The sequence below is a fragment of the Glycine max genome, chromosome 8, assembly GCF_000004515.6.
Source record: "Glycine max cultivar Williams 82 chromosome 8, Glycine_max_v4.0, whole genome shotgun sequence".
NCBI classification, from domain to species: Eukaryota; Viridiplantae; Streptophyta; class Magnoliopsida; order Fabales; family Fabaceae; genus Glycine; species Glycine max.
In genome coordinates this window covers 11,370,715-11,383,894 of record NC_038244.2, presented here as the reverse complement: position 1 = coordinate 11,383,894, position 13,180 = coordinate 11,370,715, and the positions used below count along the sequence as shown (strand labels likewise).

General features: G+C 34.2%; 2 protein-coding genes across 6 annotated transcripts; one reads left to right on the top strand and one right to left on the bottom strand.

Moving 5' to 3' along the window:
• The first annotated feature begins 1,863 nt into the window (after positions 1 to 1,863).
• On the top strand, positions 1,864 to 8,722 carry LOC100803187 (trifunctional UDP-glucose 4,6-dehydratase/UDP-4-keto-6-deoxy-D-glucose 3,5-epimerase/UDP-4-keto-L-rhamnose-reductase RHM1). Of its 5 annotated transcripts, none has more exons than XM_006585266.4 (3): positions 1,864 to 2,618; positions 6,443 to 8,014; positions 8,095 to 8,722. In XM_006585266.4, the coding sequence occupies exons 2-3, from the start codon at positions 6,452 to 6,454 to the stop codon at positions 8,536 to 8,538; spliced, it is 2,007 nt and encodes a 668-aa protein (XP_006585329.1). In that variant the 5' UTR covers positions 1,864 to 2,618; positions 6,443 to 6,451; the 3' UTR covers positions 8,539 to 8,722. The 5 variants fall into 5 exon arrangements, with proteins under 5 accessions (XP_006585329.1, XP_006585328.1, XP_006585326.1 ...); XM_006585265.4 differs by having other exon boundaries at positions 6,440 to 8,014; XM_006585263.4 differs by lacking the exon at positions 1,864 to 2,618 and adding an exon at positions 5,378 to 5,968 and having other exon boundaries at positions 6,440 to 8,014.
• Positions 8,723 to 9,094: 372 nt separating this feature from the next.
• On the bottom strand, positions 9,095 to 12,503 carry LOC100802668 (protein NRT1/ PTR FAMILY 8.3). The gene is made up of 5 exons (XM_003531363.5): positions 12,309 to 12,503; positions 11,973 to 12,081; positions 11,467 to 11,684; positions 10,568 to 11,124; positions 9,095 to 9,960 (listed from the first exon to the last, which is right to left on the bottom strand). Exons 1-5 carry the CDS (start codon positions 12,357 to 12,359, stop codon positions 9,138 to 9,140), a joined length of 1,758 nt encoding a protein of 585 aa, XP_003531411.1. The 5' UTR covers positions 12,360 to 12,503; the 3' UTR covers positions 9,095 to 9,137.
• Between the last annotated feature and the right edge of the window lie 677 nt (positions 12,504 to 13,180).

Here is a 13,180-nt window from a genome sequence, read left to right as displayed (position 1 = left end):
TATTTATTTATTTATTTATTTTGTATTCTATCCCTATTATTACGTCTCTCTGTTCTCTGTTAGGTTGTTGAAATATTTTGGAATTTTTTGTTTGGTTTATGATTTTTATTATTATTAAATGTCATGTTTTCATTCAACATGGTGAAGAAGTATGAAATACAAAATATTTTTTTTTTTAGATCAAATATCAAAACAAAATGTATTATGGACCTAAAGAAAAAATTAAAGTATATTTCAAAGACAAAAAATATATTTAAGTCAATAAAATTTGATCTATATATCATGTTTACTAATTTAGTCATGATTAGACTCACAAACCCATTGAACGACCCTTTTAGACTCAAGTAAATCAAAACAAATGTGACAAACCTTGAATTATATCATAAAAATTCTTTTTATCAGCCACAACAGAATCCCATTCAAAATTGAGGATATGAGATTAAAAGTTGAAGCCTTTTCCAACTGCTAGCAATAATTAAAAAATAATCATACAGTTATGACAATAATCAGAATCCCATTCTATATATATATATATGCTAAAACACCAAATTAAAAGCCTAGAGTTATGACAAGCTTTTAGCCTTGTCATCGAAACAACTTGCATGTCCGAAACAAAATGATAAAAAAGCTAACTTTATACATTATACATAAACACAAATATGAAGTGTGAAATTAGATCGAGTTTGATTATAGCAAGCTAGAAGAAAATTAACACACAGGGAGGAGAATAGAGAAGATACCTCCACTAATTTGTTTCAAAGTGATTGAGATTTCAATACCAAACCGAAGAGAGAAAAATTGTAGAGAGGAGAAGAAGCTGATAATGAAAGTCAAAGAAAGAAGTGTGAGTTCGTTTTAATGCTATAATTACATTTTTTGCATGCCGAATGTGTCCTTGCACTAGCATTTATTACCATATAACAAAAGTAAAATAAATTGTGTTATTTAGGTTCATCTTTAAAAATGTTATTTATTATTGTTATTAATATATGCATTTATTACTTATCAGTTACATAATATATTTTTAATGCAACAAAAGATGAATGCCCATGCCATATTATTTGCCGTGAATAAGAAGCATACTTCAAATTTTACAAAAACTCTCCTTAATGAGCCCAACATGCAACAAAACATTGCAGAAAACTAGTTGGTTTGTTTGAAGGCAGTATTTTCATTTAATCAAATTCTCATTTTTAAGAGTCCACGTCTTAAATTTGGATTCATTTGCACCCCTATCAAACTCCTTAAGCTAAATATAATTTTGGTCCCTAATAAATTTAAGGATTATATTTCAAATCCCTAATAAATATTATTTATTTTACATTGAATTCCTAATAAAATAAAATTATTTTTCATCATTGTTATTATTATTATTTTTATTACTTTTACTATGTCTTTTTTTTTTGTTTTTGTCCCTAAAATATATAAATCATTTGTTATTTTTATTTCTTATGTTCATCACAAAAAATGCTATTTATCATTGCTATTAATATATGCATTTATTACTTATCAGTTACCAAATACATTTTTAATACGACTAAAGATGAACGCCCATGTCATATTATCCACATTGAATAAGGAGCATACTTTTTGTAAAAAACTAGTTGGCTTTTTTGAATGTCATATTTTCTTTAAGGTAAAATTGTATTTTTGTCTCCCACTTTAGTTCTAATTTCATATTTGGTCCCCCGTTAATTTAATTCATAAATTTGATTTTTTTTTTTATAAAATTCTACAATATTGGTTCTGGATGTCTCAATTAAACATTGACTGTTAAGCAGCGACGTTGATTATCACGTGTCAACATCCACGTTGAAAATGCTTGCACTTTTTTTTACCCATCAATAAAAGTAAAATATTTTTATGCTGAAAAAACCTTAAACATTTGTACAAATTTTTTCTCAGATCTATCCAACTTTTCTTTTTTGTCCTTTTTATTTTGTTTGGAAATCGTCATCATCACCATTTGATTTGTAGGGCCATAATTTTTCTGCTTTGATTTTCAAACTTCCTCACCATTTTCCATTTTTTCTTCTTCTTCTCTAGTTGTTTTTTTTCCTGAGAAAAAAATTGAGCTCTTTTTGGCTAAGCCTCCAAGCAGATCCAACTAAGGAAATGTAAAATTTTCAAATTTTTTTTATCAGTATCCACTTTTTAGACCTTCCCCTCATGTTCTAGATTTGAAGATATTGTCATTACCTCACTCTTGTTTGTGCCAAGATCTGTTCTGTTCCGTTCCCCCCTTTTTTCTTTTTTTAGATCTTGGTCTTCTCCATGAGGTGGCTTTCTGTATCCATGGATTGAGGCACTGGCCAAGAACAAGGTTGGCTTGGAGGAGCTTAGGCTCAAGAGGATGGTGGTCTCGAATGAGAGCCTGAGCTACTCTTTCGGTCTATCCAACGGTTTCGCGAAGAAGCCCATGCTCTCAATGACGGTGGTGGAGTCGAGAGACTTCCTCATCCCGCTCTCTGAATCCATCGCGTTCCACAGACTCCCTTTCTTCGAGACCATCGCGGTCATCACCAAGGCCAAGGGAGCTAACCTCTTTTGCTGGAACCACCGCCGTGGATTCCTCTGCTTAGCCAGGCAGAAGCACATTTGCATCTTTCGACACGACGGTAATGCTGATTCATTCCTTTTTTCCATCGCGTTTCTCCATTGTTGTTGTTGTGGTGGTTAATTTTTTATGAAGCTGAACCAAAAGATGGGTAAAAAAAAATCTCTCAGATGAAGACGATGTCGGAAATGCTTCAATGATGGAGACGATGTTAGAAATGCTTGGATAGATCAGAGAAAAAATTTGCAAAAATGTTAAGGGTTTTTTCAACGTAAAAATATTTTACTTTTACTTATATAGGTAAAAAAAAAAAATGCAAGCATTTTCAACGTGCTTTTCGGACGGTGACACGTGGTAGTCAACATCGCTGCTTAACGGTCAACGTCCAATTGAGGTGTCTGGGACCAACATTGTAGGATTTTATAAAAAAAAAAGAGAACCAAATTTGTGAATTAAACTACTGGAGGACCAAATACGAAATTGAAGCTAAAGTGGGGCTAATTGACCTAATGGGGTTTTCTTTACAAACAATTTTCCAAAACGGATCTGTTTTGAAACAATTGTCAGGAGGATCTCTTTTTTAAATGCGTTCCGCCATGCATGTTGACAGTTGACGTGGAGCATGTTTTGCCATTGGCACTGGCGAAACATGTGAAGTAGGTGTTTTGTCATTGACGCTGGTGAGATAGAGGCTAAATTAGAGATGATTGATTTTAACGGAAAAAAAAATTAAGCAAAAAAAATTTTAATACGATTGTAATTTATTGTAGTTAAATTAAGGATGATTTATTTTAACGGAAAAAAATTAAATACGATTGTAATTGATGATTGATATAATATATTTTTAACTTTATTTTGATTGTTTTTTTTTAAATTGATATGATTTCTTATAACGGGAAATAATATTTAATTACGTGAAATCTAATTGTTTATTTACCCCTATTCCGTAAAAATCAATCATCCCTAATTTAACTACAATCAATTACAATCGTATTTAATTTTTTTCCGTATAATTTTTTTCCATTAAAATCAACTATGCCTAATTTTTTTCTGTTAAAATCAATCATCCCTAATTTAACTACAATAAATTACAATCGTATTTAATTTTTTCCGTCTAGTTTTTTTCCATTAAAATCAATCATCCCTAATTTAACTACAATCAATTACAATCGTATTTAATTTTTTTCCTCTAATTTTTTTCCATTAAAATCAACCATTCCTAATTTAACTACAATCAATTACAATCGTATTTAATGTTTTCCGTTTATTTTTTTTCCGTTAAAATCAATCATGCCTAATTTTTTTTCCGTTAAAATCAACCATCCCTAATTTAACTACAATCAATTTCAATCGTATTTAATTTTTTATGTTTAATTTTTTTTCGTTAAAATTAACCATCCCTAATTTACCCTTGCATGCACGCCACATCAGCCTCTATCTCGTCGGTGCCAATGGCGAAATGCCTACTTCACATGTTTTGCCAGTGCCAATGGCGAAACATGCTCCAGGTCAGCTGTGTCGCCAACATGCATGGCGGAACGCATTTAAAAAGAGACCTTCCCTAGCAATTGTTTCAGAACAGACCCGTTTTGGGAAAATGTTAGTAAAAGAAACCCCATTAGGTCAATTAGCCCTAAAGTGGAGGATCAAAAGTATAATTTTGCCTTTCATTAAAATTAGAATGTTAATCAAATTCTTCTTTAAGAATCCATGTCTTAAATTTGGATTCATTTACACATGCATCATCGTTCATAGATTAAATATATTTTTATCCCTAATAAATTAGTGAATTATATTTTGGACCCCTAATAAATACTTTTTTTGTTGACTTTCTAATAAAAAAAGTGGTTAAAATATGATACAAACTTTCACATTCCCGTAAGTGTGGGCTCAAATCCCCTAACACCCTCCTGCCCCCCTCCCCCCTCACTTAGTGGGAAACCCTTACAAAAATCCTCCTAGCTTCCAAGGTTTAGTTAAGTAGTTGTAATTGGGTGAAACTACTCACAATTTGACATGCACAATAAGCCTTTAGGTTGGTCTTTATTATTAGCCTCAATATGTTATTGGTGTCCAACCAGATATTGTTGAGAATGTCTACTCATTCTACCATTTTCCCCACCAAAAAAGTCTTACTAGTATTTCCAACAACACTTAATTTCACTTAATTTTATAGTTTCTCATTTTACTCCTTATACTTTTTTTTTTAATCTATACTCTTTATTTTTTTCTTTATCACTAAATTATTTGGTCCCTTAAGTTTAATTATATTTTTAAGTTTATCGATCATAATTTTAATGTTGTAGTTATAGTGTCTTTTACTTTAATCTAAACTTTAGAAAACATTAAAAATTATGATTAACTAATTTTTTAGTCCTTCAACTTTTTCAAAATTTAGTTTTTAGTCTCTAAAATTTTGTTTGACTGGTTAAAGTCTTTCAATTTTTTTTCATTTCGATTTAGTTTCTAAACTTTGATTTAACTGGTTAATGTCCCTCAATTTTTTCTATTAAGATTTTTAGTTCCTAAACTTTTAAAACAATCAATTTTTAGTAAAATTTATTGAATAAATAAAAAATAATGGATTTAAACTTTTGTTCAAGGATTAATTTATAAAAGTTTAAAGATTTTAACCCGTTAAATAAAAGTTTAGAAACTAAAAAATTTAATGAAAAAAATTAAAAAAACTTGACCAGAAATTTAAGAACTAAAAATTAAATATCAAAAAAATTTTAAAGATTGAAAACTTAGTTAATCTTAAAAATTATACAATTATAAGGAGAGGGGACAAGCGTGTAATGGAGTGGAGGAGTCAGGGGCATTTTCGTCATTTAAGGAATCCCCTGGTTCCCCTTAACAGTCTCTGTTGATACATATAGACGCGTACATATATACGATTTCGCAGCTCCACCATTTCCCTCTGCTTACTAACACGTAGAGACACACACACACACCATTTCCCTCTTCCATCTTTTCCTTCTACCATTGTTGTCTCAAAACTCTCTCTTTTTCATCTTCTTTGTTTTGGGTTTCCTTCCATTTTGTAAGTTTTACTCTCTTTCCCCCCTTGTTTTTCTTTGAAGTTACAGTGCGGCATTTTGAATCTTGGCGAGATTTCCTCCTGTTTTTGTAATTTTTTCGTGAAAAGAATTGAGCTTTGGGAAAATGAGTGTTTTTTTTTTTAAATCTGGGTATTGTTCCTTTTCGTTGGATCTTTGGTGATTGTGAAGATGATGTTTTTTCTCTGTTCTCAATTGCGGTGATCGATTTCCACGGGAGCATTTTAACTGCTGGCAGGGTGAAAAATAGATCTTTGTCGTGTTTGCAATTCTGGGTTCTTAAGTATGTTAGGATATGCTCAATGTGGTTGGTAATGTTGAAGAAAAAGAATCGTTGCATGTTGTAGTGTTGGTGAGGAAGTTTAGTTTTTCTTTGGGGCTTGAATTTTGTCCATTCAATGTTCTGTTGTGCTTTGTCTTCTCTGTAGATGTTGAGGATTGGATCTTCTATCTTGCATTTCATTGACGAAAAATATATCCTTTTGTTTGTTAGTTTGTTTTTACATATTGAATAACTAAAATCAAGAAAATATTTTGCTGTGCTTTACCCCTTTCTTTCTCTTGGACTCATAATGAGCATTAGAGCTATAATTCCCTTATGATTATTTTCTCTTTTGAATTGATAGCATGACGGTTTGAAAGTTGAAAGTACAGAATCCTGCTAACTCCCCCATTGCTTTAATCTCCTCGAAAGTTCTTTTCAATTTCTGTTATGGCTATAGTATGCTTTTATTTTACTTTGAGCTTTTGTAAAAATGATATTTTGATTATTTTCTGTTTGTATTTCTACTTGATATTTTTTTTGTCTTTGATTTTATTGTAGAAGTTGCCTGACATGGCTTCGTACACCCCAAAGAATATCCTCATTACTGGGGCGGCTGGATTTATTGCGTCTCATGTTGCCAACCGGCTTGTCCGGAGCTACCCTGACTACAAAATTGTTGTGCTTGACAAACTTGATTATTGTTCTAGTCTGAAGAACCTCCTTCCTTCAAAATCATCTCCTAACTTCAAATTTGTGAAGGGGGATATTGGTAGTGCTGATCTTGTCAACTACCTTCTCATCACCGAATCCATTGACACTATAATGCATTTCGCTGCCCAAACCCATGTTGACAACTCGTTTGGTAATAGCTTTGAGTTCACCAAGAACAACATATACGGAACTCATGTCCTATTAGAAGCCTGCAAGGTTACTGGCCAGATCAGAAGGTTCATTCATGTGAGCACTGATGAGGTCTATGGAGAGACGGAAGAGGATGCTGTTGTTGGAAACCATGAGGCCTCTCAACTTCTTCCCACTAACCCGTACTCTGCTACAAAAGCTGGGGCTGAAATGCTTGTCATGGCTTATGGTAGGTCATATGGGCTACCTGTTATTACAACTCGTGGAAACAATGTTTATGGGCCCAATCAGTTTCCTGAGAAGTTAATTCCAAAGTTCATCCTCCTGGCTATGCAGGGAAAGAATCTTCCAATTCATGGGGATGGTTCAAATGTGAGGAGTTATTTATATTGTGAAGATGTTGCTGAGGCTTTTGAAGTTGTCCTGCACAAGGGTGAGGTTGGCCATGTTTACAATATCGGGACAAAGAAGGAAAGGAGAGTTGTCGATGTAGCCAAAGATATATGCAGACTTTTCTCAATGGACCCAGAAACTTGTATAAAATTTGTAGAGAACAGACCATTTAACGACCAGAGATACTTTCTTGATGATCAAAAGCTGAAGGACTTGGGTTGGTCTGAGAGGACCACTTGGGAAGAAGGCTTGAAGAAAACCATGGATTGGTATATCAATAACCCTGATTGGTGGGGTGATGTTACTGGGGCATTGCTTCCTCATCCTAGGATGCTGATGATGCCTGGTGGGTTGGAGAGGCATTTCGAGGGATCTGAAGAGGGAAAACCTGCATCTTTTGGCTCAAGTAATACCAGGATAGTGGTTCCATCATCCAAGAACACCAGCTCTCAACAGAAACATCCTTTTATGTTCTTGATCTATGGTAGAACAGGGTGGATTGGGGGTTTGCTGGGGAAATTGTGTGAAAAGCAAGGAATTCCGTATGAATATGGAAAGGGTCGCCTAGAGGACCGCTCCTCACTCTTGGCTGATCTTCAGAATGTGAAGCCTACACATGTTTTTAATGCTGCAGGAGTGACCGGCAGACCCAATGTTGATTGGTGTGAATCCCATAAAACAGAAACCATCCGCACCAATGTTGCTGGTACCTTAACAATGGCTGATGTCTGCAGAGAGCATGGGATCTTGATGATAAATTATGCTACTGGGTGCATATTCGAGTACAATGCAACACATCCCGAGGGCTCTGGCATTGGTTTTAAGGAGGAAGACAAGCCCAATTTCATTGGCTCTTTCTATTCCAAAACTAAAGCTATGGTAAGTTTCTTACATGTTATGGATTAATTATATCTGTTCATAATGAATTATCATAATAATTTTTATGTGAACATTGACAGGTTGAGGAGCTCTTGAGAGACTATGACAATGTATGCACACTCAGGGTTCGCATGCCAATTTCGTCAGACCTGAGCAACCCGCGCAACTTCATAACAAAGATTTCTCGTTATAACAAAGTGGTCAACATTCCAAACAGTATGACTATTTTGGATGAACTTCTGCCTATCTCAATTGAGATGGCAAAGAGGAACTTGAAGGGAATCTGGAACTTCACAAATCCAGGGGTTGTGAGCCACAATGAGATCCTTGAGATGTACAGGGATTACATTGACCCAAACTTCAAGTGGTCTAACTTCACCCTTGAAGAGCAAGCAAAGGTGATTGTTGCTCCTCGAAGCAACAATGAGATGGACGCATCAAAATTGAAGACAGAATTCCCAGAATTGCTTTCCATCAAGGAATCACTCATCAAATATGTCTTTGAGCCAAACAAGAAAACATAAGCAGGTTTATGTTATTCAGACAAGGCAGTTATGTGTTCAGGCTATATAGACCAGTGAAATTGGATTTTCTAAACTAAGTTATTGTAAAAAAAAAAAAACTGATGAAAGGGAAGAACATCATTAGATATTGTTGATAAATTCCATTACTATTAGTACACCAAATGTGGCAAATATGTTCTGCTCATATGTTATCCATTGACCTTTCTCACCTCATCCGTATATATTTTTTGGACTTGTGTTGATGAGCTACTTTTCTGCCGGTAGTTCGTTCTCCTTGGTTTTTGGTTCCCGTTAATCAAACACAATGAACATAAAAAAAATCAAAATTTCTAATTTTTTTTAGCCCAAATAATCTGATGTCATTTACAACTTATATATGTGATTTTTGCACTGTACAGAACGTGTCATTTACAACTTATATATGAGGATGTATATCCCTTTGTACTAGTACCTCTGGTACTGTTTTGATCATATATATATAATATATTTAGTTTTGCTGATCAAAAAAAAAAAAACTAACAATTTACCTATATCACTATATGTGTAGTAAGCAACCTGATCAGAACATGCTTCAACTCATAATAGATGTCTGAAAAATCTTAAGAAGTCTTCGTCTGCTTGTACCTTTTGGCAGCAACAATGTATACCAACATATTTAAGAAGCTAAGTCCAGCTAAAAGCAAGAAAAAATAATCGAGATGACCCTTGTTCAAATTATCAGGAATCCAGCCAAGCTTTCCACCTTGTGTGGTGAAGTAAGTCACCATAGTAAGAATGAAAGAGCTCAAGTAATTTCCCAACGCAAAATACAAAGGTGACAGTGCTGTACCTAAAGTCTTCATAGTATCTGGAGATTGATCATAGAAGAACTCAAGCAGTCCCACGAATGCGAATACTTCTGCTGCCCCCAATAAGAAGTACTGAGGGATTTGCCAAAGTATACTGAGTGGTACAGCAACAGGTTCATCAACAAGATCAAGGTCTCTTGCAAGCCGCAGACGCATAATCTCCACAACAACAGCTGCTAACATGGACAGGACTGAAATGAAGTAGCCAATGCTTACTCTTTGCAACACTGAAATTCCCCTTTCATTGCCGGTGAATTTCCTTGTAATGGGAACAATTATCCTGTCATAGACAGGAGCCCACAAAACCACACTTAGGACATCAAAAGTTGCGAGGGAAGCTGGGGGTATTTCAAAGGAACCAATGTTTGTGTTCATCACTGTTCCTTGCTCCACAAACAATGTTGACATTTGGGTATAAACAGCAGAAAAAACAGCCCCAGTAGCCCACATTGGAAACATGCGGATCAAGATCTTCAATTCTTCCACCTGTGTTACGGGGCAAAGTCTCCATGGATTAGAATAGTCACCACTTTTACTCTCATAATCGGACACTGTAGCTGCTCTATCAAGACACCTGCATCAAAGCCAACAAAGAAAAGAAGTTTAAGACGGTTGTGTGCAAGAAATCCTGTTTATTGTTTATGTATGGGGGAAAGAGCATTTTTAAGAAAGTGAGGATACTAGAGATTGTCGACTAGAAGAAAAATTTAAAACATGTAAAAAAATACTTCAAAATTTAGCACAAATTTCTCAATGCAACAAAGACAGGCTAAAAGAAAAATGTTTAAGTGCAATCTATCCACAAAACTGACAAAGACCACAATATTCTTACAATAAACGAAAGGAGAAACAAAGAAAACAACGAAACATCTTATAAATCAGGACAATTTTAATTATTCTATCTTTCTTGGTGTGCCAATCAAGGGCTAAAGGTATAGCTAATTTGTAGATAGCCAATTAGGGCTTACAACTTCTGAAACATTAGAGCAGGGCTCATCCAACATTTTCCCCATAAACAACTAATTACTAATTTGATGTTAAACAAATTGCACTTCAACAAGAATATTAGATAGAAAATCAACATGTATAGTAAAATAATCCTAATCTTATGCCTATATGGTGATGATGAAAGGAGCTTATAATACTAGATTCAGATGCCAAAGTAAAGACATTTTACTTACCTTAGATCATCACTATGCAGCAGTTTGCGACTCCCTTTAATTGCAGATCTCTTGTCTGACATCTCATACAAAAGACTACTATCCTCAGGGACAACCAAATTCCACTTCCGGACAGACGCGCACAAAACCTGGCACATTCTTGTAACAGGACTTCCCCCTGGTTTTTGAAACCTGTAGAGAGGTGTGCCTATAAAGAAGCTTATCACAGATAATACCATGAACAAAGTAGGAATGCCAAATCCAAGACCCCATCCTGCATTGTCTTGAATCCACACAACTATGCTGCTCGATACAATGGCACCTAGATTGATAGAAAAGTAATACCAATTGAAAAACGACCCCTTCTTAACCCTTTCCTTTGGATCAGTATCATCAAATTGACCTGCCCCAAAAGATGGCACACATGACTTTATACCACCGATCCCAAGTGCAATCACGTATAGACCAAAGTAGAACACAGCATATTGTGCAGGAGTAGCTGAAGGGCATACAGAACCCAAGCATTCAGCAGGCTTCAATGCTGGTAAAGATGCAGAAAGTGTCAGGGTACACATCCCCTGCACACAGTAGCCATATCACTACTACAACAATAAAAAGACAATTAAACATTCAAAGCATGTATGTAATCAAGTAAGTTTAATTCTTTAGGAATCATCTTTTAAAGTAATTATTAGAAAAGTCAACAATTTTATCATACATAAAAATCTATGATTGGATAACACTCTTGGTGCATCCTAATAAATTCATCAAGTATATTATATAGGTAATCCAAAACAGAATCAGGGGTGTTCATATTGTTTATCTTTCATTGTTACCATACTACTGGATAATTAAGAGAGATATGTGTGTGGAGAAACATTTGAGTAGGAAAAGAGGGCTATTTCATATTAGTTTATTACAATGAAATAAACCACAGAGAAAACAGCAATTGTCCAGTATCGACCCCAGTAACCATCTCCTAGAACAGCTCCAATGAGAGGTGTGAGATAAGAAGTGCCAAGCCAGATGCTAACGTTTCTTGCGGCAGAAACGTTTCCTTCATGCAGCTTGGTGGTAAGATAGGTAACAAGATTTGTTGCAATTCCAAAGAAGGCCAAACGTTCACAACACTCATTGCCTGAGATTTATATACATAAAAACAATAGAGTTTAATTTCTATGTATCATGTCTAAATATCTAAAATATTCTTACACTCAACAAATCAGAAATCATAGTAAGTATGACTTTTAAGGTGGTTATTGTTAAAGTTGACAAGCTTACCAGTTATCAACTTACCATACACGACAAACTATGATTAGATGACGATAGAAAATCCTTCACACTATTAGTATTTATATTATTTACTCATAATGATATAAACAAAAGTTGGATTATTTAATAGGATGAGAATAATGTAAAAGCATACCTAGGATAAAAGGACAAGCCCTCCAATTGCCAGTATCCTTCTTAATAGCGGGCCTGCCTCTGTAGTCAACTGAGCCATCTCTTGTGTACTGTTTACTCTCTTCATCATCCTTCACAAGAAAATAACCAATCATATATATCTCATAGCAAAATACCATTTTTTTTTCTTTATTGAAATGATTGGATCAAACTATTTTTCTTTTATGAGTATGAGTTATGTTAAATAATTATGTCATGGCTTGTATTGTATTGTATACAAGTAGCATGATAAGAAGATAGAGGTTTTGAGATAAGGGTGTGTATGGAGAAAGAAAGAAAGAAAGGAGTGAAGGTGAACCTGAAGGAGAGCCTCTTCCAGAAGCTGTGTAGCACCTTCAATAGAACTCATGTCTCTGGTGAGAAACCTCTTTTGGTTCTAAACTGAGCCAGAGTCGGAACAGTTATAAGGACAACTTATGGAGAACATAAGATGAAGGATGTTCAGATAATTAATATTGGAAATTTCGAATCCGTGCAAAACAATAACTAGTTTGCATCCAACCACAAGTCCAAATGCCTAATATTATTAATGCACAGACAATTACGAAACAACCCCACCATAAGTACGTTTGTCTGTTGCACTTCTTCAACGTGCCTTTTTTGTTTTTTCTAAACAATATTTACCTCCGTCGGATACAATCTTGTTTTAATTGAATAAAATTATTATAGATGTCAAAACTCTCACCAAATATTTAAGATTTGAATTTATGATTCTTCAACTTGCCTATATAACAAGGGTAAATTTGTTTAAATTTTAAAAAATAATAATTTTAAAGTGTTTTTTCATTAAAAAAAAAGTGCTTTTTAGAATATGATTCTTGAGGATGATTTTTTTTTCTTATACCTTACAGTATACCAGATTTTTCACAAAAAAAATTAAAATAAAATAGTAATAATTATACATAGTTGCTTTCAAACCAACGCGAATCCAATTTGTCTTAACGAGATTTCAAACATGCACATGTCCTACATCAGGTCCCTGTTAGACTATTCCATTTTGGGCACTTTAATTTGTCCTCCTTTTTATCTTTTCGTATTTTATTTTGTTTTTTTAGACCATTGGTGCCCCTTTGTACATGAGGCAACGGCCAAAAATGATTACACAATGTTTGTCAAATCTAGGAGCTAACACCTATGCATAAATATCCCGAAAGTTTACCATAGTTTTTT